This window comes from Gouania willdenowi, chromosome 19, assembly GCF_900634775.1.
Source record: "Gouania willdenowi chromosome 19, fGouWil2.1, whole genome shotgun sequence".
In the NCBI taxonomy this organism is placed as follows: Eukaryota; Metazoa; Chordata; class Actinopteri; order Blenniiformes; family Gobiesocidae; genus Gouania; species Gouania willdenowi.
The window spans coordinates 22,313,256-22,340,708 of record NC_041062.1 but is presented as its reverse complement, the minus strand read 5'-3'; the positions used below and the strand labels follow the sequence as shown (position 1 = coordinate 22,340,708).

At 40.7% G+C, this 27,453-nt stretch overlaps 1 protein-coding gene across 3 annotated transcripts in view; it reads right to left on the bottom strand.

The window, feature by feature from the left end:
• The window catches only part of rab3gap1 (RAB3 GTPase activating protein subunit 1), a 55,021-nt gene extending 33,541 nt beyond the window's left edge, over window positions 1-21,480 (bottom strand). For all 3 annotated transcript variants that reach the window (XM_028475527.1, XM_028475529.1, XM_028475530.1), the window contains exons 1-12: window positions 21,382-21,480; window positions 21,217-21,272; window positions 19,523-19,601; window positions 19,303-19,435; window positions 14,269-14,347; window positions 13,824-13,943; window positions 10,377-10,542; window positions 4,792-4,891; window positions 4,380-4,461; window positions 4,184-4,252; window positions 871-944; window positions 698-790 (exon numbers count right to left, since the gene is read on the bottom strand). In XM_028475527.1, the coding sequence (XP_028331328.1) occupies window positions 698-790; window positions 871-944; window positions 4,184-4,252; window positions 4,380-4,461; window positions 4,792-4,891; window positions 10,377-10,542; window positions 13,824-13,943; window positions 14,269-14,347; window positions 19,303-19,435; window positions 19,523-19,601; window positions 21,217-21,272; window positions 21,382-21,420 (1,090 nt within the window). In that variant the 5' untranslated portion in view covers window positions 21,421-21,480. The remainder of the gene's footprint in view (window positions 1-697; window positions 791-870; window positions 945-4,183; window positions 4,253-4,379; window positions 4,462-4,791; window positions 4,892-10,376; window positions 10,543-13,823; window positions 13,944-14,268; window positions 14,348-19,302; window positions 19,436-19,522; window positions 19,602-21,216; window positions 21,273-21,381) is intronic.
• Between the last annotated feature and the right edge of the window lie 5,973 nt (window positions 21,481-27,453).

Genomic DNA, 27,453 nt, shown 5'->3' with positions numbered 1-27,453 from the left:
GAGTTTGGGTGAAAACATGGAGCGGAAGATACAGCTCAGATGCGTCCAGAGCGATATCAATGGATCTCCGTGCACTGCATCCTCTTTGCACCGCAACGTGCCACACTGGACTCGACACGAGCTGCCTTCGGCGTTCAGCTGATTCTCTCCCTCACACACATTTTACTCTACCTTTTCTTTCAGTGGTTGTTAAGATTGACTATTGTTTAATCCAAATTATTTTCTTATAGTAAAAAGGTCAACTGGAGCATTTAATCTCCGCTGTGTTTTGTGTCAACATTTATTTCAGCTACGATCTGTGTGTGTGAGATTGCACCTGCCAGTCATTTGTACCACTTTCAGCGCAGAAACAGTCACCGCAAAAGGTTCCAGATTTGGTGAATTGCACAGCGTCCACTGCATTCATTTATTGGCATTTCCCCCTCCCATTTATTTACTCCCCTTCTGTGATCCACCTACTTTACATATTCATCAGAGGGAAACGCGTTAAATGGATTGTGAGTGCATTGTGACACGCAGAAGACACGCAGTCCGGACTCCCTGGGGTTTGTACCCCTTATTAGCATGTGGAGTGACGTTTGCATATGTTTTAATACCCCTAAACTTGTAGTGAATCTGCCGCTATGTGTAGATTCTACTCAATGTTTAAGAAATGAGGCCCCAGTACTGTGTAAAGCTGTTCAATCAGTCCTCTGACCTTTGCCCTCCTCCTCAGCCAATCCTCGTCCATAAACCTCGTCGACGGGCTCCTTTGTACTGCATAACCTAAAGAATTCTGTCAGCAAGTCACCTGAAGAAGAAGATCAGAATGGTAGCTTCATACATTAAGAATGAGCTGACCTGGTGTGTACAATGTTTGATCCCACTTACCGAGAAGGCACTGAGGGTTCTCAGCTGCTCTGACTCTGACTGACCAGTGTGGGGCCTGCAGTGGATCCAGGTCACTGCACAGGAAAACTAACATGTCAGATTATTCATCTGACTGAAGATGTTTATCATGAATATGTGCTTTATAGACTGGATGGTAAAGTGTGACACACAGAAATTCCCACTGCAGTTATTTCCCCTTTTCGGAATCACACTCTCACAAAATGACAGTAAATGTAGCAAACAATGAACCATTCAAGACTTTGTTCAATGACATCAGTGCATATTATAAGTAAGGGTTGATTAGGCCTCATTCATGGAGGTCTCTATTTCAGTAATGACCGTATCAGGACTTATATAAAATATAAATAGGGTCATATATAATAAACCACCATCGAACCCGTGGTATAATGATCAAAATTAAGCCAGAACAGTCGGCACATAGCACACACACACTGACACACCATAAGAAAAATATATAAATTCTAAGCCAAGAACATAAGCAAACTTTCCTTATATTTTAATTTTATATGGTTTAAAAAAATATATAATTTTGTTCAACTTTGCATGGTGATAAATGAAAAAATGTGCAATCTATTTTGGTTCATGACTTTAAACAGTTCCAATGGTTTGTAAATATGTAATAAGAAGAAAAAAATAATAGTTAATGTAAAACAAAATTATTGACAATTTAAATAAAAGAATAAGAATCTGTATTTTGACTAATCAGTTTTTTCTCCAAACTATGATCTCTATGTATTCAAATTAACAGGAGTTAAGTGCATCATTACATCCCAATCTTTGATTTATTTTTTAAAATCGGGATTCGAATCAAATCGGTGGTTGAGTGAACACCACTAATATATACTGTATTATATATATGTATACAGTATTAGTGATCGACCGATACATCAGCCCGCCAATATTATCGGCCCATTTTTCAGTTTTTTACGTGTATCGGCATTGGCCGATGATCGGTATTGGCATCGGCCATAAAAAATCCACATCAGTCATCCTGAGACTGTATATTTATATATATATAAAAAATATCTTGCACCCACATCTGCTCTAGTTGTTCTCTGAGCCCTAGGTACTACTCCAATTCCTACTCTGTATTTCTCCTTCTTTCTGATGTTGCAGTCAGCTAGTAATCTCTGAGCACTGCTGGGAACACTCATACCTAATACTAACACTAACAACACTGCTGGTGTTTGTCAACCACCACTGTCTGCTTGGTTAGCAGCAGCTATTTGTCAGTCTGGAAGCTGAAGTCCTGCTGGATCTTAGCCATGTTGTTATATATAGTGTAGACAGATTTCCTTCACATCTTAGAGTTCAAATCAAGAATGTTTCTGGACTTCTGAATCACTGACGAGAATAACATGATGCTAGTAGAGGGATGCACTCTTCAGGTGTTGTGTATGTGAGGCTATAAGGTTCCTTCGATGACAAGTAAAAGTATCCCTGCATCTTTAACAGGCCTTCAACTGTTGCAGCTGGCGTTTTTATTTTAATAATTTATTACAGGCCAAAATAAATATATAAATAAAATAAAACAACAATTCAATTCAAGGACAAATTGAATGCTCAGCTTGCAAATTAAAAGCCACCTTCTTGGATTACTGCTGGAGACCAGGACTCAAGGCTATCAAACTTGTGCTAGCCTGAATCGAAAACAAATTGCGTATCATCATTGGCTCCCACAACCATCCGTCCAAGGCCGTCTCATCTATCCACCAAGATGTTTATGCAGAGAGACGCTCCGTCCCCCCTCCTCCTCCTGTTTTTGTCCACTCTCATCTAAGTAATGGGGCACTACCTTAGTGGTGACCCACAGTCCTCTTCGCCTCCTGTCCTGCCATGTCATATGTGATTGTCTTTTCATCTTTCTTGGACGGGGATTTAACTGAAATGCAAATTTCCCATTGTGGGATGAATAAAGGATATCTCATCTCATCCCTCAAGCCAGGGGTTCTCAACCTTGGAGTCAGGACCCCATTGGGGGTCACAAGATACTGGGAGGGGGTTACCAGATGCTTCAAGAAATTAAGAATATTTTTTTAACAATTTGAGCCCCTTTTTATTATTTTTTACCCTTGATCTGCAACTACACCAAAGTTGCCATTTTTTAACCGGTTTTTCATCACTTTTTCTTGCCTTATTTTTGCTAATTTCAGCTAGATTACTCCAATTTCTGCCACTTCTCCATCAAATTGCAATGCCTTTTCTGCACAATTTTTCCCTTTTCGAGACATTTTAGGCACTTTTAAATCCTTTCCACTTCTTTTATCACCTAATGTTGTGTATGTTGACCCATTATTGTAACTTTTAACCTCTTTTCACCATATTACACACTCATTTTTGCCAATTTAACCACATGCACAATTTGTCAATATTGACACTTCCTTTTAACCATTTTTTCTTTTCGTTTTTTGGCTACTCCAATTTGCAACCTTGAACCATTCTGTGGTTTTTAAAATCCCATTTCACCAACTTTTCCACCATTTTGGGTCACTTTTAACCCTTTTTATTTTTTATTAAAGCGATGATTTACATCTTTAAGCTCACTATATACTATGGCCGAAATAATAATAAACTTCCTGGATAACAGTGGATATTATTCAAATAAATAAATAATCCCAAAAATCTCTCTCTTTTATTCCCCCTTATAGATGTCCCTGTCTCCACATGACTGTTCGTCAATGTTCATGTCTGTGTTCAACCACCTTCAGGTACAGTGGGGGTCCTCACTCTCTGACACCTTTATTTTGGGGGTCTCGGGCTGAAAAGGTTGAGAACCATTGCCTTAAGCAACACTTAGATCTCCTCCTATGACCATTGTACAGTAATGGACTAAATGGTAAATGGACTTGATTTATATAGCGCTTTATAACCACACTGAAGCAGTCTCAAAGCGCTTTACATATCAGCTCATTCACCCATTCACTCTCACATTCACACACCAGTGGGACAGGACTGCCATGCAAGGCGCTAGTCGACCACTGGGAGCAACGTAGGGTTCAGTGTCTTGCCCAAGGACACTTCGACACATAGTCAGGTACTGGGATTGAACCCCCAACCTCTCGATCAGAAGACGACCCACTACCACCTGAGCCACGGTCGCCCTACAGTGTAACTCCACAGAATGATATACAAATACTTTTGATGGGGAAACTGCTGAATCCCTCCTGTATATTGCTTACATTATTTACATGTTCACTGCCCTTTGTTCTGTGGGTAATGTCTGTATTTCTTTTTAGTAAATGGCGACTTAGGAATGGAAACATGCAGGACTTTAAACATCAAAGACTCTTACCTGTAAACGTCATTGTCAACAACAATGCCCTCTGTCAGACGAGACCAGGTAGTAGAGAGATGAAGTTCACTAAAACCAACAAAAGAAAACACCTTTGTGAGTTTATAATCACTGGCATTAATGATGACATTATTAGTTTGTATTTAGGGACGACCATCTCTTTAAAACATATTTTAATGCATCCATTCGGTTTCACCTGATTGGTTCCTCACAAGCTCCAAACGGAAGCTTTCCAAATTCTATCCCTCCCACCTCTCCCCCAAGAAGACTGTCAAAATCTTCAGAGACAGAAGGAAAAGGGAAAATGATGAGATAAAATAAGAGCTCGGTTTATACAATTCTTCAAATAGCATCTCACACATTAACTGTAAGTTTAAACAAATGAAATGGAGCATTTCAAAGAAAGTACGAAAGCATTTAAACTGTGACATGATCCACATGGCAGAAACAATTATGAAAACGTTTTAAAGAGCAACTGAAAAATATCCATTTGCAGCAAGTTTAAAGCCTTGGATGCTAACAAGTATTAAGCTAGTGCAATGTAGTCAATTCACAATGACAGCCAGAAAGGAAAAGAAACAGTCAGGTTTTATGTGAACTTCCACTACCTGGAGGCTGCTGTGGCCACGAATACTGCTGCCAATCTTGGAGGATGTAGGTGAAGCGGATGTCAATGTTGACTGGAGGTACTGGGAAAAGAGTTGAACCCTAAGAAATCAAACACGAGTGTAAATATAAGATGCATAATATAAACATACAATCAGTAGCACTTTGTACATTGAACGGTCAAAGACACAAAAATTCATATCTTAATAAACCCTTATGAAAATAATGTGAATACAGTACCACAAAGCAAGCATCACTCAAGTCTAATTTTGAAATGTTATATGTTCATGTATGATAAGGAAAAGTGGCATGCAGCTCCTGACGAAGCAGGATAACTGCTTCCATTTGAAAGAGACTACTTTTTTTTTTATCTATTGCTAGCTCTTTGTAGCATTTTGGACTATCATATTTCCAATATTAACATCAAATTTTTTTTAATGTCTGTTTTATTTCTCTATGTGTTTGGACGACCTGGTTGCTTAGTTCAAGCCATCAGAGGACAATAAGAGGAACTGTTTGAGGAGTATGCTACACTGGAGACCCACGTTGAACTAGTCCGAAACCAGATTCTGCGTGTTTAGACACATTTAATTGGAATCGGAACCTGCAATTCAAAATGGGTTTGGAGCCCATAAACAATAGGTGGGAAACAGTCTGTGACAAGCTTTTAGGCTCATAACTTGTGTACAAAATCTGTCTTTTAAAAAAAAAAAAGAACACCAAGCCAAATAAGGTATGACATCTAAAGATTATTTCAGTATATACATTAACTCGAATGCATGTGTAGTATTTATATGGCAGATCTAGCTGTGAACTTGTGACGCAGTTTTGATATTTTATATTTTTTCGATTCGTATCCACAAGAAGAAAAATCCACAAATGCAACTAGGATTCACAATCGCACATTTACAAAGTTGTATACTTTTTTCATTTATGCATTAATATTTATGGGTAGGTGCACTATTTGTGCAAATGTTCATTCAAGCACAAACAAATATTTGATGTCTGAATTTAAAGAACAGTTTCTGCAAACTCGTACATAAACTGCTGCTGCAGCATGTCTGAGTTGTACTGTATGTTGTACCCAAAATTTTAATTTTAATCAGTAATATGTATCATGATTTCTCCCATGAATGCATTGCAAATACAGTGCTATGAAGTATTTGTCCCCTTTCCCATTCTTGATTATTTTGCATATTTCTCACACTTAAATATTTCAGATTATCAAAACAATTTTATTATCTCACAAAGACAACCCGTGTAAATATAAAATGTATTTTCTAAATATTAACTGTATTTATTAAGGGCAAAAAAAAATCATAAACCTTTTTGATCTAATGTGAAAAAGTAATTGCCCCCCCCGGGGTGGTGTTCCCCTTTGCAGCAATAACTGAAATCAAGTGATGAGAAGTCTTTTACATTGCTGTGAAGTATTTTGTTCAACTCTTTTTTGCAGAATGGTTTTAACTCATATTTGAGGGTCTGGGAGCATAAGCTGCCTGTTTACGCTTATATTACAGCATCTCCATTGGATAGAATAACAGACTTAGACCTGGCCTCTCTAAACACTGCATTTGGTTTTATTTCAGCCACTCAGAGGTGGATTTGTTGCTTTGTTTTGGTTCGTTGTCCTGCTGTACAACACAAGAGAGCTTGCGCTTTAAGGCAGAAACTCCGGTGGCTGGGAAGTGTCAGGTGAATGCATTTACAGAAACGAACACAAATGCAAACAGGTCACAACACAAATGCAAATCGGCCACAACGGAAGTGTTTCCGACGGACCGGTATTACAGACGGACGGGTATTATGATATGATAGCCTGATATGAAAAATATAAGAGTATCCTAATCAACTTTCACTTACTTTCATACACGTTTCAATGTCTTCTTCTTGTTCTTAACTGTTCTGGTGGGTTAAAAACATCTGCCAGAAACGTGTCCGTCTGTAATACCGGTCCGTCGGAAACACTTCCGTTGCGGAAACCCGGTGGCCGGGAAGTGTCAGGTGAATGCATTTAAAGAAATGAACACAAATGCAAAAAGGTCACAACACGAATGCAAAATGGCCACAACGGAAGTGTTTCCGACGGACCGGTATTACAGACGGACACGTTTCTGGCGGATGTTTTTAACCCACCAGAACAGAGAAGAACAAGAAGAAGACATCGAAACGCGTATGAAAGTAAGTGAAAGTTGATTAGGATACTCTTATATTTTACATATCAGGCTATCATATCATAATACCCGTCCGACTGTTATACCGGTCCGTCAGAAACACTTCCGTTGTGGCCGGTTTGCATTCGTGTTGTGACCTGTTTGCATTCGTGTTGTGACCTGTTTGTATTTGTGTTCGTTTCTGTAAATGCATTCACCTGACACTTCCCAGCCACCGTAAGAAACTGATGGTCAGATGTTCACCTTCAGGACCTTCTAGTAGATTGCACAATTCATTGTTTTATCAATCACAGCGAGCAGTGAAGCATCCCCAGATAATAACTCTGCCACCACCATGCTTGACTGTTTGTATGATGTTCTTTTTCTTAAATGCTGTGTTATTTTTACGCCATATGTAATGAGCTGCAGAATTTCCAAAAAAGTGATTTTTTGTCTCATCGGTCCACAGTATATTTCTCCAAAAGTCTTGGGGATCATCAAGATGTTTCTTGGCTAATGAGACAAGCCTTTGCATTCCTTTCTGTCAGTAGTGGTTTTCACCTTGGAACTCTCCCATGGATCAATTTCTGCCCAGAGTCTTTTCTATGATGTAGTCCTAACACTGACCTAAACTGAAACCAGTGAGGCCTGCTGGTCTTTGGATATACTCCTGAGGGTGGATTCACTAAGATCTGAAATAAAGTATAGTAAACCATGTGTGTCCCTAAATCATTTGTTGTGCATGTAGACCGCACTACTTAAATGAATACTTTGGAGAGGTGAGTGCACAGAAGTACAAAATTACATTTGAAAAAGTTAAATTGTAGGCAGGTGGACTTCTCTGCTGCAAAAAGATTCAATAATGTAGAAAACTAAATGAACAAATAAAAATTGCTATTTAATGAACTTTAAAACGTAATGTTATTTTTTTCTTCCCTAATTTAATGTGGCTGGTCTGTCAGTTCCTGTAATTTTGCTCATATCAGTCCATGGAAAACAGGAGAAGCTTTGGACAGAAACCGTCCTATTGATCTGTTGATGCCATTGATCTGAGTTATTGCAGCAACAGAGTGTCAATCATTCTGCAGCACTTGAAGATGATCTACTGTGCACCATCCAGCAGGTCTGCGTTCCTGAGTAGCGCTCAGATGGGAACCTTATTGTGCCATCGCTGCATAAATTACCCAGCTGATCAACTGATGCTGGTTTGACACTCCTTGCTATCAACGCGAGTTTGACAGTTAAAACATGGAGAAGAAGACACAGCTCAGTGCGTCCGGAGCAACATCCATGGATGTCCATACACAGTATGCTCTCTACACCGGAGCGTGCCACACCGAACTCCACACGTGCTGCCTCAGGTGTTCAGCTGTTTCTCTGCCTCACACACAGTTTACTCTGCATTTTCTTTCAGTGGTTGTTAATACTGACTATTGTTCTATGATCTCTGCTTGTAAAGCTGTGAGTTTGGACGAGCCTGTGAGTCATACTATTTTCCGGCGCAGAAACAGTCACCACAGACAGTTCCAGATTTTATGAATTGCATTGCGTCCACTGCAGTCCTGATTCCCTTATACCTTCTACTACCTAAAAAACATCTCCAGAGTAAAAGGTTTAATGGCTCAGAAAGATCAGGAGAAACTGGTCCATGCTTTAATCTCCAGCAGACTGGATTATTGTAATGGTCTTCTGACAGGAATCCCCCAAAAGAGCATCAAACATCTACAGCTGGTTCCGAACACTGCAGCTCGGGTCTTAACCAGAACAAAGAGGTCAGAATACATTATTCCAGTTTTAAAATCTTTACACTGGCTCCCAGTCAGACAGAATAGACATTAAAGATCTGCTGCTGGTGTATAAATCTGTGAATTGGTTTGGTCCAGAATACATAAGTGAGATGTTAGTCAGGTATGAACCTAGCAGGTCTCTCAGATCTATGGACACAGGTCAGATAGTGGAGCCCAGAGCTCACAGTAAACATGGTGATGCTGCATTTCGTTGCTATGCTGCAAAGAAGTGGAACAGCATCAGCATCCAATGTGAACATTTTTAAATCAAAGTTAAAGCACTCTTTTTCTGTACTGCGTATAATTGAGAGGAAGATTTTTGGGGATGTTGTTTATGTAATATGTTTGTTGATGATTACAAATGATTTTAAAAGTTTTTCTGTTTTTTTTGGCCAACTTTAATGTTCTTTTAGATTTTAAGCTGTTGAATGTTTTCTGTTGCACTTTTTGATCATGTAGAGCACATTGAGTTGCCTTGTGTATGAAATGCGCTATCCAAATAAATTTGCCTTGCCTTGCCTTTCCTTGCTTTACCAGTGCGTGGAGTGACGTTTGCACACGTTTTAATACCCGGAAATCTTGGAGGATCCCAATTTTCTCCATGTGTGGCTAATGGTTCTAAACGTGGTTTGCTGCAGTTCCAAAAGCTTGGAAATGGCTTTGTAACCTTTTCTAGACTGATAGATTTCAATCACTCTCTCGTCTCGTAGCTTAATTCAATTTGTCTAAATTTCTTCAACAATCAATGCGGTAATCAAGCTTGTGGACAGTGAAACTGTACTCACATTTCTGAAGACACAGTTGGCTCATATTTTAACAATGGGGGAATTACTTTTTCACATCAGGTCAGAGCGGTTTATATTGAGTTGGGTTGTCCTCGTCAGATGATAAAATTGGTTTGATTTGATTGATTGGTGTAATAAATATACATATGGCCCTCGCGTTAACTTTTAGCTGCCCCTTAAGTAAATGCACAAAATTAGTTAACAATCCGTACAAAGTTACAGACATATACACTAGACAAAAATAAAAATAAATACGCAAAGTTACTCCAAAAACACACAACAGCAACAACAAAAAACAACACCTCCTAAGAGAAAAAAAATGAAATTACAAAACAACAAAAACACAAAAAACGAATACACAAAAAATGGCTCCAAAATGACAACATTGACAAACAAAAATACACAAATTGACTCATAACACACAAAACAAAACAAACAAAATAAAACAAAAATACGCTAAATGACTTCAAAATCACACATAAAACGACAAGTCAATAACAGAAAGAGCAAAATGAGAAAGAAATTACACAAAACCACAAAAAACAAAACAATATGTTACACCAAAAACACATGAAATGACAACACAAAGTTATTGTTCTTCCCTGTAATAATACTCTGATTGGTCATTATTCTAAATGCTGACATCAATGTTGATCATGTGGCCCTCAGATCAGAAAATCACTTTTTGTGGCCCTATTGTGATAAAAATTTGCCCACCTCTGTACTAATGTATAACCGCTACAGGTCTGTTGTCCCTTATATCAACCACACGCTATCATTCCTACAATATTGAAAGGGATGAAGTCACAATTGTTGAAGAGACAAAAGAAATAATGAGGGAAATCACTTCCATCTCACTTACTATTTTAGATTTGAAAATGTCCAGCAGCCCAGACAAATGGCTGTACTGACTCGGCACCTTGCGAACTTGAACCATCTCAAAGTCGGTACGCACACCTGGTCCTTGGCACTCGCCTACATACATGCGCCGCCATTTCTGCTGGATCTGCACAAATATTGGCACCTGACTGAAGGCAGAGGAGAAAAGTAGTCTTAAGAGTTATTATATTTATATATCTACAAATCATGCATACATAGTCAGTGGGACTTACCGGGTGTTGAAATAATGAAAAAGGAACTACTCAACTGATTTATGTTTGGAATATTATAATTTTATCCTCATTATCATAGTCTACAACAGGGGTACTCAATAGGTAGTTCTCGTGAAACTCTGATGCATTCAAGTGGACCGCAATTTTCCATATTACAAACTCCATGCAAATGATGCTGATACGGCGTGAAGAAGTGGTTTGTTAATTCATAATTTCCCAAATGAGCATCAGTGTCTCTGCCTGCCCGTCACACCATGTGGGCCAAAGTGCAAAGTATTGGCAACAGGAACAAGATGCCATTTCACTCATTAAACAGCAGTATAGTAAACAGTTTATTAATATCAGGGTTCTCGTCATCACTGTTGATTTGATATGTTTGATATGCAGCAGAGCCTGCATTTTAAATATAAAAATCGCAGACGATCAGGTTAATTTAACCATGGAGGTCAAAATCGTGATCACGATTAAAATTTCATTAACTGTGCAGCCTTATCGTCTTTGCTCTTGGCGCTCGGAACACTTCATGGAATGGAGAACAATGTAATTAACACCTGTTTGTGTGTGTCTGCTTATACCAAGACGCCCGCCCTGGTAAGAGGATCTAATCGACAACCGTGTATCAGTGGCGGCTGGCCAAGAGAGGGTTCTAGGGCTCCTCCCTACCAGTCACCATGTCAGTTTGAGTAAGACAAAAAAAATAATAATAAACATGTATAATTAATTGAAAAATTCTATGAAACACATTTATATTTGTATTTAGATAATCAGAATAAATATTACATAGATAATGATGATGAGTAAAGTGAGGGGATAAACTCATATTGGGCTTAACCTTAGATACATTGATCCCAAATACCAGTTTTAGGTAACCACTCACTCCTTCCCTCTGTTTACAGTAGGGTTGCATGATTTTTCTGACAGATATTGCGATTTCGATTCGATTTTTAAAAATATATACATTATACATTTGAATGCATATGAGTTTTTTTTTAAATTCTGTTTTCCACATTTATTTTTTTTTAATTACATTTTTTAGAAATATGAATCCATTTTTTCTGAAAATATTAGTTTTTAACTCCTGTGTGGAAACTCCCCTTCAATACAAGCAATTCAGCGGTCTTGGGGTGCACATTTTTGCACCCAAAGTTGAATGCGGCAGGATCTTTAACACAAAGCCACCCTCCAGCCATGGGAGAGGCTGACATCATAGTTGTCTGTCATAAAGTGTGGCTGATTGACAGGTCAAGCCGCGGGAATGGAGACAATAGCATGAGAAGCAAACTTTGATGATTTCAAATCTTGAATATGTCCATATTTACCACTTCCTTTGTCACCCCTTTTTTTTTTTAAGTGTTAAAAAACTAACTAACTAAAAAATTCAATAAAAAATAAAAAAACCAAAAATATCTGAAAGACAAAATTAAAATTTGAAAGAAATTATATTTCAAAAAGTATAGTAACCCTGACACACACTCACTCATTCCATTGTATAAACTACATTTGTTTTTGCTTGTTTATGGGTTCTGTGGCAATACATTAGGATATTATGAAAGAAATTCTGTCACTGTAATTTTCCTTACTTATTTGTTCAAAGCTGCACAAATCCTGTTTTTGGTGAACGTCTATTTTGGAGCTGGAACCCCCCTAGAGAAAAATGCACCAGCCGCCACTGCAGTGTATACGTGACTCGCATGACCCTTATTGGCCAACAACTACGGGATGTTATTGTTTACAGGCAAATGGGTGTATGTGACGTCTTTAATCACATTATTTCAAGATGGTGAAACACAAGCTCTGAAAAGGTAAAGTATCCCCATTTTTAAAAGTTAATAATACAAATATGGTGCAAAATAATGTGTTTTGTTAGGGATAGATCGTCTAAGGACATTTCAGATTTTAGGCTACATTCGTAAAAACAGTGAACGATCCTTTAAAGGGGACATATTATGTAATCCAAAGTTTTAGCCCTCTGAAAAGTCACTTTCTGAGCAGTTCTGAAATCGGGTCGTTTTGGGGCCTAACTAACTAACTAGGGCTCCTGCGGTGAGGGCGGTCTCCCATCCCCTTGCGTTAAGCCAACCTGGTGAACCAGTTTCTTCCAAATCTGGCGGCCCCGTGCCAGCAGATCTGCGTCCTCCACGGCAACTCCGTGTTGTCTGATGTCGCCCGTGATGATGTCAACCCATCATGTGCGGGGCTTGCCTCGTGGCCGTTTCCAACCTGGCCTACTTATGGATATTCATGAGTGGGCGTGTCTATAGACGCTCACTTCATGTCTCGCTTTTTTACAGGGTCATCAGTGATCACCAAAGTCATTTTATTTTTGCTATCCATTTTGCTATTATTGTTTTCAGCCAAAAAACTGCACATTACAGTAAAACACGATAAGTGAGTCCGTCTCAACGCTTAGGGTCTTACAGCAGCAGCAGCAGCAGTCATTCAAACTCTCGCCAAAGTGTTAAGCTGCTAAGTCACTTTCTCTTCCTCCTCTGCTCTTCTAACTACAGGAATAGTGCATTTAATGTGATAATCATTGGTTTTCTCCAACCGCTGCATCGCATGGTGTCGTTAACATGTAAGATCAGCGATACGAGGCGATATAACAGGTGCGCCGAAACACAGGAGCTGAGTACACCTCCGCATAAACAAATAGTGCTTACACTACAGTGTATGTTCACTGTGAAGGCGCGGCACTGGCAGCAGCCAAGTTCTGTATTTGGTTTTACCAGTAGCCATTACTCCTTCACTAGCGAGACAAACAATGGAGGACTTTTGCAAAAGTTTTCATCAGGTTGGGGGTGGAGTCCATGGGTGGAGTTACCAGTGGAGGGGAGGGTATTTTCTTTCCGATTTCACTTGTGACATAAAAATGTAGAAAATTTGAAACTGAGCAATATTTTCTGTGTTATACAGACCACAAACAAATGACTGGATGGATTTATTTCATATTTTGTGTGCCGGTGAACACTGAAGTTACCTCATATGTGATCAAAAACCTGCAAAAGTAGATTTTTCATAATATGTCCCCTTTAAAGTAATCCTGGTCTATAATAAAGGGGCAACACTGACCTCACTTTATCGTACATTAACACTAAAATTATATGGTTTCGAGTCATCTCACACAAAGCAGTTAGCATCTGTCAGTGTGTGCACATTCAGAAAGCTTCCATAAAGCTCTATGAACAAAAACTTCTTACCAGCCACTGTTGGCCAAAGAAATGGAGATGGAGCTTAGGAGGATGCTGCATTTGGACTCACTGATGATGGCCTCACATTTTGTTCCAGGGCTGATGACCACAAACTCTCGAATGCCATACCTGCCAAACAACAAGCAACTACATTAATACGCACCTTTGATTCTACTTCATCACTCCACTGAAAGTAAATAGAATAATTCTGATTTTGTGAAAGTGTATCCCAACCATGACCACCCCATGACATTTAGATCAGATGACTAACTGCTTTCACTTGTGATCCACAAGCACAAAAACATCCAACCAAAGAACAACAACTGCAACACAATTGGACATTTTACATTTTAAGCTCTAGTATGAGACTGTGGCGACTCAAGAGTCTGGATACAGCATCATTTCCCTACCAGGTCAGCATGAACCAACACTCTGTGCCACTTTGTAGACTCACCATCTGACCAGGCAGTGCGCCCGTGGAGGGAAGTCATTGTTCATGCAGAGAAGGTCCTGCATCACCAAAGGTAAGGCATCTGGAAGCAGAAGTTCCTCCATTACTACAACAGCATGAACAACAGTGGCCATTATATCAGCATTAGTAAAAGGCAGCAGAGAAAGTGATGAAGTTGAAGACGTGATGGGGTAGTGGTGGCCTAATGGTTACAGATGCTGGCTTGTAACTGGAGGGTAGACAGTCAAACCCAATGGGGGACCTTGAGCATGTCCCTTAAAACAAAGTGCTTCCAGGACTCTCTTGAAAAAGAGATTGTAAATCTCAATAACACTGCACGTTAAATAAAAAAAAAAGCTCAGCCAGGCTGTATTTGAAACATTTTAAAGGAGAATAGGGCAGAATCAAAAAAATCAAGACTCCATAGTGACATGGTGGCCTTTGGGGTAACTGCAGTCATCAGCCAAGTCGCAACGGGAGCACACATGAACTCTTAAGCAGAGCAGCTGATGCTGTGACTAAAGGATGGATACCTAACCAAAGCCTGACGGGATCCAACAGCACCGGACGTGTCAGGTCGGGTTTGGACACATATTGTCTGTGCACGCAGCGTTCTTCCATTCCTGCAGCAGCTGCTGCTACAGCCCTGAATAGCAGCCCTGAAGCGAGTGCAGCTTCAGCATGGCAGGCAGGACCATAAAGCAGAGGGGGACAGCCTTGAAGCCACATTCCTTTTTCTGCACAAGAACTTTGATTATCCTTATCTTTGATACGTGGATTATGTAAATAGATCCACTGAGTATCTGTTTGTGTTTGACGCTAAAAAAACGTAAATATGTCATTCTTATGAGGAAAAAATTAAATCGTAATTGCCAGTTATGGGTCAGGCTCAGGTTTGGGTCAAACGAAAATATATGGCTCGATTTACTTGCTGTTCACGTGACTGTTTACTGCAGAACCTCCGCGCATGTCTCTGCATGCCCCCCTGGAACCAAACAATGGTTTGGTCCACCGTGCTTGTCTTTTTCCAGTCTCCAAGCCGTCTTCTTCTTCTTTATTTCCTTTTTTCAATGCATTTTTTTGTTTTGTTATTGCAATTAAATAAATTGCATTATTTTATTGCATAATTGTGACCATCACCAGCCCTCCCTAAGGAAGGGTAAGAAACACTTTATTAAAGGGAGAAAATAAAAAGAGAGGGCAGTGTTACACCTAGGTGAGGGGGTGGGGGGGAGGTGGAGGGGGCAGAGAGCAGGGAGGAGCGATTCAATGTAGAGAAATGGAAGGGTGGGAAAGAGTTGATTACTGTAAAGTGAGAGTGAGATGTGAAGTTGTCGGCGTGAGGCTTAACTATAATGGTGGTGGCTGTGGGCAGAGGGAAGGAGTGACTGGTAATACCTGAAACAGGTATTTGGGATCAACATGTCTAAAGTTAAGCCCACTAAGTTTTATCCCACAGTCCAAGGCATGCTAGTGCATCGTAGACCGATGTATGTGCAAGAAACTACCACTGTAAACCCAAGCGCGCAAACCAGAGGCGGTACTTTGTGTATCGCCCAAGCAGGGGCCACCCTACGCCGCACCCACTGGTATGCAAGAGCGCGGCCCGCACCACCCAACCCAGAAAACCCCAGCCGGCCAAGCCCGCCGGTCCCCAAGAGCACCCCCAAGGGCGAGACACCGGGCAAAGCCCCCCGGGAGCACCCCCTCCAACCCAGCCCACGAACCGACCACAGTCAAGCAGGACCGCACAGCCCCAGACGGCGCAAGGACAGTAGCCCAGGCCCCGCCACCCACCGGACAGCGCAAGTCACAAGGAAATGCCACCCACCGCCGCCGCAGGAAGGAGGCACTCCAACGGCACCCACCCAGTGGGTGCTCCCCGTCCAACCTTTGTGTATATATGTGTATGTGGTGCAAATAGAGCCGTAGGGTGGAAGTGATAGTCGTACCCTCCGGGGGGTGGTGTGTTGAGGTGCAATTAAAATTGGAGGGATTGCTCGGGCAATATGAGGTGGGAATGCCGCCCCGCGCCACTACTCAGTAGCACAGGCGGCGGCACCCTCCACCCTCAGCCCCACCATACATGGGTTGGGTATGGGTGTGTGGTGCACCAAGTGAGTGAGCCAGACCAGCTGGGAGTGAAGTGAAGTGTTGATTTTGGTGCGAGTCCGGCCCGTCCACATGGCGGGCCACCGCAGAGGGTAGATGGCGCAGACAGGCACGCGGTACAGAGCCGCCCAAGCAGGGCCATCCCGCCACCCACCAACTGACAAGCGGGCGAACCCAAACACCCCCAGCCAGGTCCCGCCAACCCACACCAAATGCCAACAGCAGAGCCCCCCCTCCCCACGGAGGCCACCTCTGGCCACACGCGACGACACGAGACACCCCCCCCCCCCCCCCCCGACGCCAGCACAGTCCGGAGGACGGCGGGCCCCAGGCCACCCGCCCCACCCCGCCAAAGGCAGCGCGGCACCACACCGAACAGCAGCCAGTTCCTGGGCGGACGGCAGGAGAACACGCCCCAACCAAAGACCCACCCCCAGGGAACCCCCGCCCCGGCACAGCGCCCACAAGGCCCGGCGCACCCAACCAGCAGACCAACCACCCCCGACGCGGATCCACCAGGGCAAGAACCACAGGCCTCGCTCCCACACACCCACCCAGCACAACTACAGTGGGGGCCCCCGCACGGGCAAGGCCCCACCCCACCTCCGTCACGCGCCACACACCGGCCCACACGGTCCCCCAAGTGAGCCAAAGGGGAAGGGGGTGCGGGACCGCGCTAGCGATATCCACGGCGAAGGTGCGCTCAAGGGAACAAAGCCGAGGCGCCAAGAAAGGCATGCAGAGCGACCCACAGCAGCACCCCGCCACCCAGCGACCCAGGATATAGGCGCTGCCCCCGAGCAGTAGCCACCCCCACCCCAGACCCCCCCAGTCAGGAGCCACAAACCCCACCACCCCAGGCCCCCCAGACGGGCCCACCCTCAAGCTAACACACCCGACGCAGCCCTGCCCGCCCCCCAGGTGAAAGCCACAGCCCCCCCCACCAGTACCCCGGGCTGACAGGAGCCCCCCAACGCCCAACCCAACAGGAGAGCAGGCGTCAGAGCAAAGGAAAAGGAAGAGGGGAGAATGGGACAGGGGGATAGAGAGCAAAGGGAAAGAGCGGCAGAAAAACACGCAGGCCTCCAGATCCACGGGCCTCCCAGACATGTACGGAGGGGGCAGGAGCGCAAAATCAAACAGCCCAGGGTCCGGAGGACATCGAGAAGGAACGCACGCCCGCGAAGAGGCACCCAGACAACCCACCCAAGCCACCCAGGCCATCCCACAAGCCCAGGGAGATCCAGGTCTACAGTTTGATTAGTGTGTTAGTAAAGAGTTGGTGCTGGCAGTTCGCTTGCAGGCTAGATTATTAGGCTAAGAAATCGAGATTAAATGCAGGTTATTTTATTTTTTCTGAGAGCTGACATCTTTTCCAAGAAAATATATTCTATGAGGAGATTTTGCCACTGGTTTATGTTTAAGGAGTTTTTAATCTTTCCAATTCACTAATATTGTTTTTTCTGCTATGGTGAGTGTCGCGAGGATGGATTGTGATTGGTTTGCTGGAAGATCAAGCCAGGTCATCGTCAGGTCTCCTATCAGACATAAATCTGGAGAGAGAGGAATCCTGCAGTCCAAAATGGAGGACAGTTTTTTAGTAATTAGAGACCAAAACTGTTGAACTGGGGAACAGAGCCATAAGGCATGTAAATAAGAATCAATAGTTCCCGGGGTGCACTGAGAGCAGATGTCTGTTGGGGAGAAGCCCATTTTATACATTTTCTGTTGGGTAATGTGAGATCTGTGGAGGACTTTGTATTGAATTAGCTATAGGTTTGTGTTTTTAGTCATCTTAAAGATTAAAAGATTAAGATTAATTAAGATTAAGATTAAAGATTAAAAATTAAATCGGGGCTTTCGCCTTTAATTGGCCATGTAATGTTATTACATTAATGGAATTTGTCCTCTGCATTTAACCCATCTCTGAGGAGCAGTGGGCAGCCATTTTGCGGCGCCTGGGGAGCAGGTATTCCAACAAATTTCTGTCCAGAAATCGGTGTTCGTGGTGATTGAAAGTACAGCCTCCCATTTAGCGATTGGTAAGTGATTAGAGTTCGAGAGTGCTCTGTATATTTTTGAGTTTTTTTATTTTGTTGAGATTTTCTTCATATATATATAGCCAGTTCTGGAGGTTGTAATGTAATGTATTGGATCTACAGAAGTGTTTTTCTTGATTGTTTCTGTTACTTGTAAGTACTGTAAAAATTTACTTTTATTCATATTGAATGTTTGGATTAGATTGGTTTATGTCATGAGCTTGTTATTTTTGTTATTTCTTCTTTATTTCCAGCAAAGTGGACGACTCTCCTCTCCGTTGAGATGGCGTATCAGCATCATTTGACATCACGTCTGCAGAATTGCGCGGGAAATTCGGACCCAGAATTGCAGAACAAAATGCATCACACAGTCTGTTCAAGACAATAGGGAGATATATGTGTGGGCACATTCGTTTTGGTTTAGAACGCTTCATCACCCATTAGCATTAATAGACTCAAAATGAACATTTATTTATATGTCCATAAGAGTCTCAATATTTTTGCGGGTCCTACGTAATTCCTCATTTAAATTTGAAAAGCATGTCTTCGAATCAGTCTTTTGAATAAACTGTTATTTCTTGTCTCCACAGTGTCTCTGAGTATTAATAAGTGGGAGGACCCATACCAAGCATAAGTGGCTAACTACATTCATCATAACCCTTCACCATTTCAACAAATAACTGTTGGCTTCAAAGTAAGGCTGAAACAAACACAAAAAAAAACCCCAATGACTTCAGCTTTATTTCACAAAGTAGGGGGTTCCCTGCAACACTCACGCCGGCACCACTTATTTAATTTGCCACAAAGAAAATGGCACATGTTGTTTTACTGCAAAAAATAACATGCTTTACAAAACCTGAAAATGTGAAGAGGAAGATGACTTTACCTTCCTTGGGCTCATTCTCTCCTTCTTCTGTCACTGACTCCTGCTTCAGAAGATAGTGAGTGATGAGGAACTCAAAGTCAGCAAAGAAGATTTCCTGTGTCCTCTCTTCCCATGTGCCGCTGGTGTATTCACCCTAATAACAAACATGACGAAGGGCATCTTCGAACCAAGCTTGGATTTCAATTTCAGCATAACTGGAAAAACCCAAAAAGCAGAAAACCTTGAGAGGAGGACGTCTGTCGGCAGAGTTCCCAGTCAGCTTCCAGTCTCTCAGCACTTCCTCCACTTTGGACACAAACCTGAAGTTGAATCAGCGAGATCAGGTCAGCTTTGGGAAATGTTTCACTAAACACCAAAACAAACAGTGAGCAAAAGCAGCAGAAGAACAACAGGACGGAGTCCGTGACGAGTCACTCCATACAGCAGGCATGCGTTCGACCATATTCATGCAAGCATTGGTATTTATCAATTTTGACGTGAGCGTACGCTACGATCAGATCTCACGTCAGGTCTGAGCTCGTGTATGCAAATCTGAGTGTGTGGATTTAGTATTAAAGTATTAAACAAGCCTCAACTGTCATTTAAGCATAAGCAGACACACATTTAGGATAGATCAAAACTAATTAAACAAAATAAATTTAATTTCCAAAAAGCCCACGTTAATACTGATACCACACACACACACACACACACACACACACACACACACACACACACACACACACACACACACACACACACACACACACACACACAGGTGAAATTGGCTAAAAGGCATAATAAACACAGTCAAACGGCTTTTTTAAGGGTTTCGTTCATTACTTTTAATGTGTTATTTATTGCCTAAAGTGTGCGGACAACTGTTGGTGATATAAACAATACACTTCCTTGTCTCTCTCGAGGATCTTTGCTGTGAAGTTGTACGCAGCACACACAGGGGGACAGACGTCACCTATGAGCACCTTTACATGGTGACAGACAAGGACAAACGCACAGCAAACAGCAAAACTCTGCAAACACAGGAAAGCTGCAAAACTATACCTTTAATTCCAGTGTTCACACTGTCAAAAACCACATCTTTATTTTGCTCCACCTCATATATGAGGATTTCCTTTCTTTTCTTGCCAGTGTTTGTTTGACCGCAGTGGGCAAGGCTGAGTTTCATTTCATATTCTGATTAATCTGACCCGATGTAGTCACACTAAATAAGGGCCTAAATTAAATACAGAAGGTAGTCGTGATACTTCAAGAGAACAACCAACCATTCTGATTAATAAACAAGTCTGTGATTCAAAGCAATGACACAATAACACTACTCTAACATGAAACAAAAGGATGTTTATGATATGGGAGGTATTGATGCTGGGGGGAAAATATTGCCTTCTGCTCTAAATTAAGTGCCTTCATTAAAAAAATGTAAAATTTGAACAAATAGTACAGTTATGGGGAAGACAGAAGTGTGGAGATTTAGTTTTATTATTAATAATAATACATTTTATTAAACAAATGAAAAAACATGCAATAAACACCATTTACAATGAAAATAAGGTTTGCAAAAAATAGTCACTCGACAGTGCGGTTGATCAGCGGGAGTAGGCAAGTTGAAACAGATTGTTTTGAGTTTAGATTTAATTCTGGATCAATACTCCCTGATCTCTTAATTCAAAGCTATATAATAATGTGGCAAGTTGTTGTTTTTTTAAAAAAAAATATATATATATTTAAGTATCTATTATGAAGCAGGATTTGAATTTGTTTTGCTAAGGTACCAGCATTTTACCAGTGAAACTTGGTTCCGACCCACATGTTGGGAACCTCAGGGGTTTGAGCTGAATGCTAGCACTTTGTGCTTTGTGTGGATTTTGAAAACAGTTTAAGATGTGGACAAGCTTTATGGTGTTTACAGCGGCCTACCGTTCCCACTCTGACGCAGTGGTGAAGTCGGTGATCTCAAACACTTCAGACTCGGCCTGGAAAGCAAACACACACACAAACACAGAGAGACAGAGAAATAAAGTGCACAAAGCGAGTTATAGTTGTAACAAGCACACCTGCATGCGTTACAACACAAACTCTTACATCGGTGTCTGCGGCCATTCTCACATCACCAAGCGTCATTTTCCTCTTTCTGTCTGTTTAATGTTTGTTTACCTTCCTCCTCTATCAGCAAGCAGCTCATGTAATCCTTACTGCCACCTAGCGAGTGGGGGTCATACCGCAGGTTGTCAACATAGACATGAATTTTTTTTATTTTATTTTTTTTAACTTTATTTTGCAAACAAAGTATACAGACAGTATAGACATACATACAAAACACAATAAACAAGTGCCAGGGGGTTCACATACAATCAAATATTTTAAAAATTGTACAGATGTAAATAGTTTTCTGAGCGTTTTTATTTTTGGATTTCTTTATGAGATTTATGTAATTTATTATGTCACATTGAAAATGAATAAATGTTGGTTTTTGACTGGTGTACTTACACTTATGGATGTAGTATTTTGCCAAAATAATCATGAGGTTTATTATAACAAAAGCATTTTCTTTAGAGTAGTTTCTAAAAAAGACAATATCCTCCCATTTCAATGAAAAGTCTTTGTAAAGATGGACAATGATAAACTGATCCTTGAGTGTGAGCAGGACCAGAAGAGGTGTTGCACTGATTCCGGGTGGGTTCCACAGAAACAACAATTCACATCAATGTCTCTTTTAAACTTGGTCATAAAATGGTTGGCTGGGTAGTATTTGTGTAATATTTTAAAGGACACTTCTTTTACCTTATTGGTGATCAGATATTTACTGGAAATTGACCAAACCTTTTTCCAATGTATATCAGCTACAAAGCCTTTCCAGAACGATTTAATGTATGGGATAGAAATGACATCATTTTGAAATAAACTACGAATCTTCTTGTTACTTTTCTTTGATTGACGAAAGCAGGTCATACCAATGTCTGTCTCTAAAGGGCTAGGAAGAGAAAGAGGGTGGGGCAAAAAGTGGTTTTTGAAGAGCATTTGAATACCTATGGATATGGCATCAAATAAAATGGCATATTGTTTTGGAGAGATTGGAAATTTAAAAGTATATAAAGTTTCTGAATAAGACATAAGTTGCTCGTTGCTGTTAAATAACTGTCCAACTAATAAAACCTGTTTCTCTGCCCATTCGGGGAAATAAAGTGATTTGTTTTTATACAGAATATCCCTATTGTTCCATATAATGTATCTATGAGGTGAAAAGTTGTGTTTATAGATAAGAGACCACATAGACATGAATAGTCCTCATTGAGCGCTGGATCATACGTCATCGTCGCCGGCTCGCCGTCATATTGGAGATGGCAAAAACGAACGAAAAAGATGCCGAGTGCCTGTGCTGCGTGGAATTGTACCAGCCGATTTACTGTCCAAACTACTTACACTTCTTTTTTTGAGGTTTTATGGCGGTTGGCAAACTACGGATTAGTGCATTACCGCTACCCACTGTAAGTGAACCAGGAACAGGACCAACTAATTTGCAAAAAGTAAAAGTAAATAATAAGACACACACACACACACTCCCAATAAACCTCCGGATTATTATTATTTTAGTCTTCTGTTTGACCTGATCAGTGCAATTGATATAATTACGCGATAAATAGGATTAATTTATCCATAGGAATGTTCAGTATCCTCCTTTCTCTAATTGATCACCATTGTTAGTCCCCCCCCCGCAGTGTTTGTTTTGCTTCTGTTACGATCTTTCCCATTACCTCTCTTTCTTTTTCCTTCTCTACTCTTCTCACTGCTTCAGCATAGCTGATGTCATTAAACCTTTTTACTTTCTCAACTTCCTCTGCTTTCTTCCTTATTTCAACTTTTCTGTCCATAACTTGGTGCTCCCTTCCACAGTCGCTGCATTTTAGCTGCACATTTTCACTGCATTCCACCAACTTGTGTTAATAATAATAATAATAATAATAATAATAATAATAATAATAATGGCTTGGATTTATACAGTGCTTTTTTCGAGGAGACTCAAAGCGCGTACAGAAACCATTAATCACTCACACCAGTCACTCACATCAATCATACCTGTGGTGGTAAGCTACAATGTAGCTACAGCTGCCCTTGGGCATACTGACAGAAACGTGGCTGCCATTTCATGTCTACAGTCCCTCTGACCTCCACCAACCTTCATGCACAATTTATACCCATTCAAATGAGGCAATGTGGGTAAAGTGCCTTGCCCAATGATTCGATAGAGCGAGATTCAAACCCCCAACCATTAGGTTATTGAACGACCCACTCAACGATTGAGCCACGGTCACCCAAATAGGACATCTCTGTTTACCTCTACATACTGCTGCCACGTGTCCAAACCTCTGGCACCTGTAACACCTGAGTGGAGGGGGCCCATACGCCCTCACTGGGTAACTCATGTACCCAATCATCATTCTCTGAGGGAAAACCACTCCTTCAAACTCAATCATTATAGAAACATTTTCTATCTTCCTTCCTTCCTCAGTTCTGTACAATATTTTCACTAATTTCACTCCTTTAATCTATTTTTCCAGCTTCTCCAAATTCTCCTCAACTGCAATCCCAGTTATTACTCCTCGTGTTACTTTATTTTCTCTAATCACAAATCATCCTTCCACACACACTCTTCATTTTCATTGCCTTATCTTTTTGTTCCTTCGTTTTACAAATAACTAGCAAAATACCATTCTCACAAACCTCGCCATCTCAATCTCTCCCACTTTACTGTTGAACTCTTTAGTTAACACAAACGGACTCAGTCCAAAATTCTGTGGACCCCTCGAATCTAACTTCAATATTATTTTGAATCGAGCATGTTCAGTTTTCCTCCTTACTACCCTCTTTCGATCATCATCACTGCTCTCCTCTAGGTCCCTTTTATTCTTAATCCCTGGTTTGCCCTCATTTCTTCCTCGGTTTCTTTTCCCTTTCCCTACTTGAGACCAGTCTGAGTCTGTTATTGCTTTCTCTTCCTCCTGTGATTCAAGCTCTGACATGGGCATCCTACGCGCCGCCATGTTTGTCGCTAACACGCTGCGGTCAGCCAACCAACCCAAATTCATCCTGACTCCAGTAGGAAGTCCCAACACATGCTCGTTCAAGTGCCTGCAGTTTCAAGACTAGTCATTCCTCGTGTTCCTCGACTCTGTGAGCAGATACGACCAACCCGCCTACGCTCTCACGTCTCAATCACCCCCCAGCTGTCAACTGTCCAAACTAGATCTCATGGGATTACCTTTCACGGGTATGACTGAAATAATACTTTAGCTTGTATTTGGCCATTATATAATTACTTTACAAGCAGATTTTGTTGACTTTGGCTCATTTTATGTAGTCCCGCTCATCATACTGTGGATTCCCTCGGTGAAACCAGCCTTCAAACAACCAAGAAGTCTTTCCTATTTAACTAGATTATCGACTCTGAATGTTGTTAGTTGCTTAGCTAACTTTTCACATACTATGTCAGACGGGAGAGGTTTTCTGCCAGTCAATCATCCATACTCTGCAGTGAGCACTTCAGACAGGAGGACTTTGACAGGACATAGTGGGTATGTGTGCACACATATATATATATATATATATATATATATATATATATATATATATATATATTAGGGATGTAACGATTAATCGTGAGGCAGTTAAAAATCGATTCATAGGTATCACGGTTGATATCGATTTTCTGACAATTGAATCGTAGTACTTTTTTTAACCAGCAGAGGGCGCTATCCGGAAGTGTTGGCGGCGGGCGGAGTCTGCTAATACATTCTTTCTGGCCGCCTTCTACTCTTAAATATGTTAATAAATTATTCATTACCCCTTTAGCATCGAAAGAATATCTGTAATATTACTTGAATATCTGTAAAAGTCACCTTTTTCTATTAGCTCTGTCTGCTAGCATAGCTTATCTTCTTCACTGCAAGATATCTGCATGCCAACCGACCACTGTGTTACCAGCGCCCTCTGCTGGTCCAAACAAATATGACGTAAATCAGTGTAATCACGGTTTTTTTTTTTTTTTAAAGTCCAATTGTTAAGGCACAAAATAATTTTCAGTTGCAATTTTAAAAGAAAAAGAACTATTATGCAGTTTTGCATTGTTTATTATAGAACCAAAATTTAAATTAATAGGCTTCATTTTCATTTGTATTATTCCTTTATTTATTTAATTCAAGATTTATTTTTAGTTAAATTGCATTGTTTTGAATAGTTTATCAAGGAATTATTTTGACAATGAAAAATATGAGTAAAATAATACAGTATTTTCTAGTTTTTTTTCCCAAAAACCAAATTTGTCTACGGTCCCATTTTGTAAATGAAAAAATCGTGAGAGAGTCGTATCATGAACCGAATCGTATCGGGAGTTGAGTGAATCGTTACATCCCACAATGTTAGATAAAGATTTTTATTTATTCAATGTGTTTGAAAGGCTACAAAAAGTAACTTGAATTTGATAACACATGATCATGTGGTCAAGACATTCAAATTGCTAATTTCTTGCCACACATAAAACGTGCATATTTAACCTGCACATTGGTGGTTAAATGAATCTGTCCCCACACAATTAAAAATCTGTATTTTCTTCCAGAATAGTGTTTTTGATGGTTTAGTGATCAGATATACCAGTAATTTAAAACTTAAGGTTAGCCACAGGTGCAGGAAAGTTGATGGTCTGTAGATGTTGCAGGAGGTGAAGTAGGAAAGTGCTGAGTCATTGCTCAATGTGATTTATTTTAAGGTTAACAAATTGTTATATCTTGATTTTATTTGTCATTATTCATTAATAGCCTCTGTAAAAATATTACTACTGCAACGTGTGGCTCCAGAGCCACACGTTGCAGACCCCTGGTATAGGCATATACTTGTGTGTGTGTGTGTGTGTGTGTGTGTGTGTATATATATATATGATTAAGATATATGTAAATGCCCCCTGTACAGATACCTGTGTAAATATTTTCAGCAATCAATGAATAGTAAAATGATTCATCAAAATCAGTTAAATGTAAATGTTGGTCCTCTTTATTCAGAAAATCTATGTCACATTCACACTCCAGGATCAAGTTATATATTCTTATAACCAGATTATTTCCAGAATAAATTGTGTTAATATTTCAATATTTATCCACACAACGAGTGTTACATACTTTGGTAGCTGTAAAAAATCTTAAAAACATTAGAAAAACAAGGTAGATAAGTGCTTACTTATGTCATAAACATACAGTATAAGGAGTAAACATTAAATATAATCATAAAATTCAAAGTTACATACATTGTTTTTATGCCTCTTTGTTTACCATATATATTAATGTGTATGTGAATGAGTTAAAAAAAACCAAACTCTAATATCTTTGTAGAAAGGCACTTTATGACTTTCAGTCGATTCACTTGCATTAGTTTAGATAGATAGATAGATAGATACTTTATTCATCTCCAAGAGAAATTCACAGTTCCAGCAGCTTACAGGTTTACAGGGCAGCTTTGCCTTTACCAATATGGTGGCCATGCTGACGTGTTGCAGCAACGGACCAACCCACTCAATGAGGAGTCTACGCAATGTATTCATGTCAGTGGGCCCGCACTCTAGCTGTTCCCTCTCAGCGTTCTTGAAGCCAAAATACAGCGCTTAGGGGCATCTTGCAAATTTGACATCATATGGAATCAGAGTCTGCGCCATAGACTGTAAAAAAGATAAAATGGGAGTACTTCAAATACAAAGTAAGGGAATATGCCATAAAACGAAGCAAAGAAACAAAAAAGATTTAAAATGCTAAATGAAGTCAAACTAATGGACTAGTGGAGTGAGACGTGGGGTTTGTCCGAATAGTCCTTTGTTATCCACTTTTCCTTAACACCAGAAAGTGTTTAGGTGGCGGCCAAGAGTGTTCAAATTCTCTAAAAGCAATGGAAAGGAGGCTAAATGCTTCCTTTATAACCTCCTTTAGCCTAGGAAACACTGATGCATCCTTTACCTAAGGAGACAAGATAATACTGCCCCACAATTCCTTGCAGCGACAACACTTAAAGGGACCCGCTCATCCGAGCATTCACGGAAACTCACGCTGACTGAAAACAGCACTCTGTTGTTCAAGAAAAAGGGATCAGAGACATTTTTAGCCACATTGTTTTAGTCAA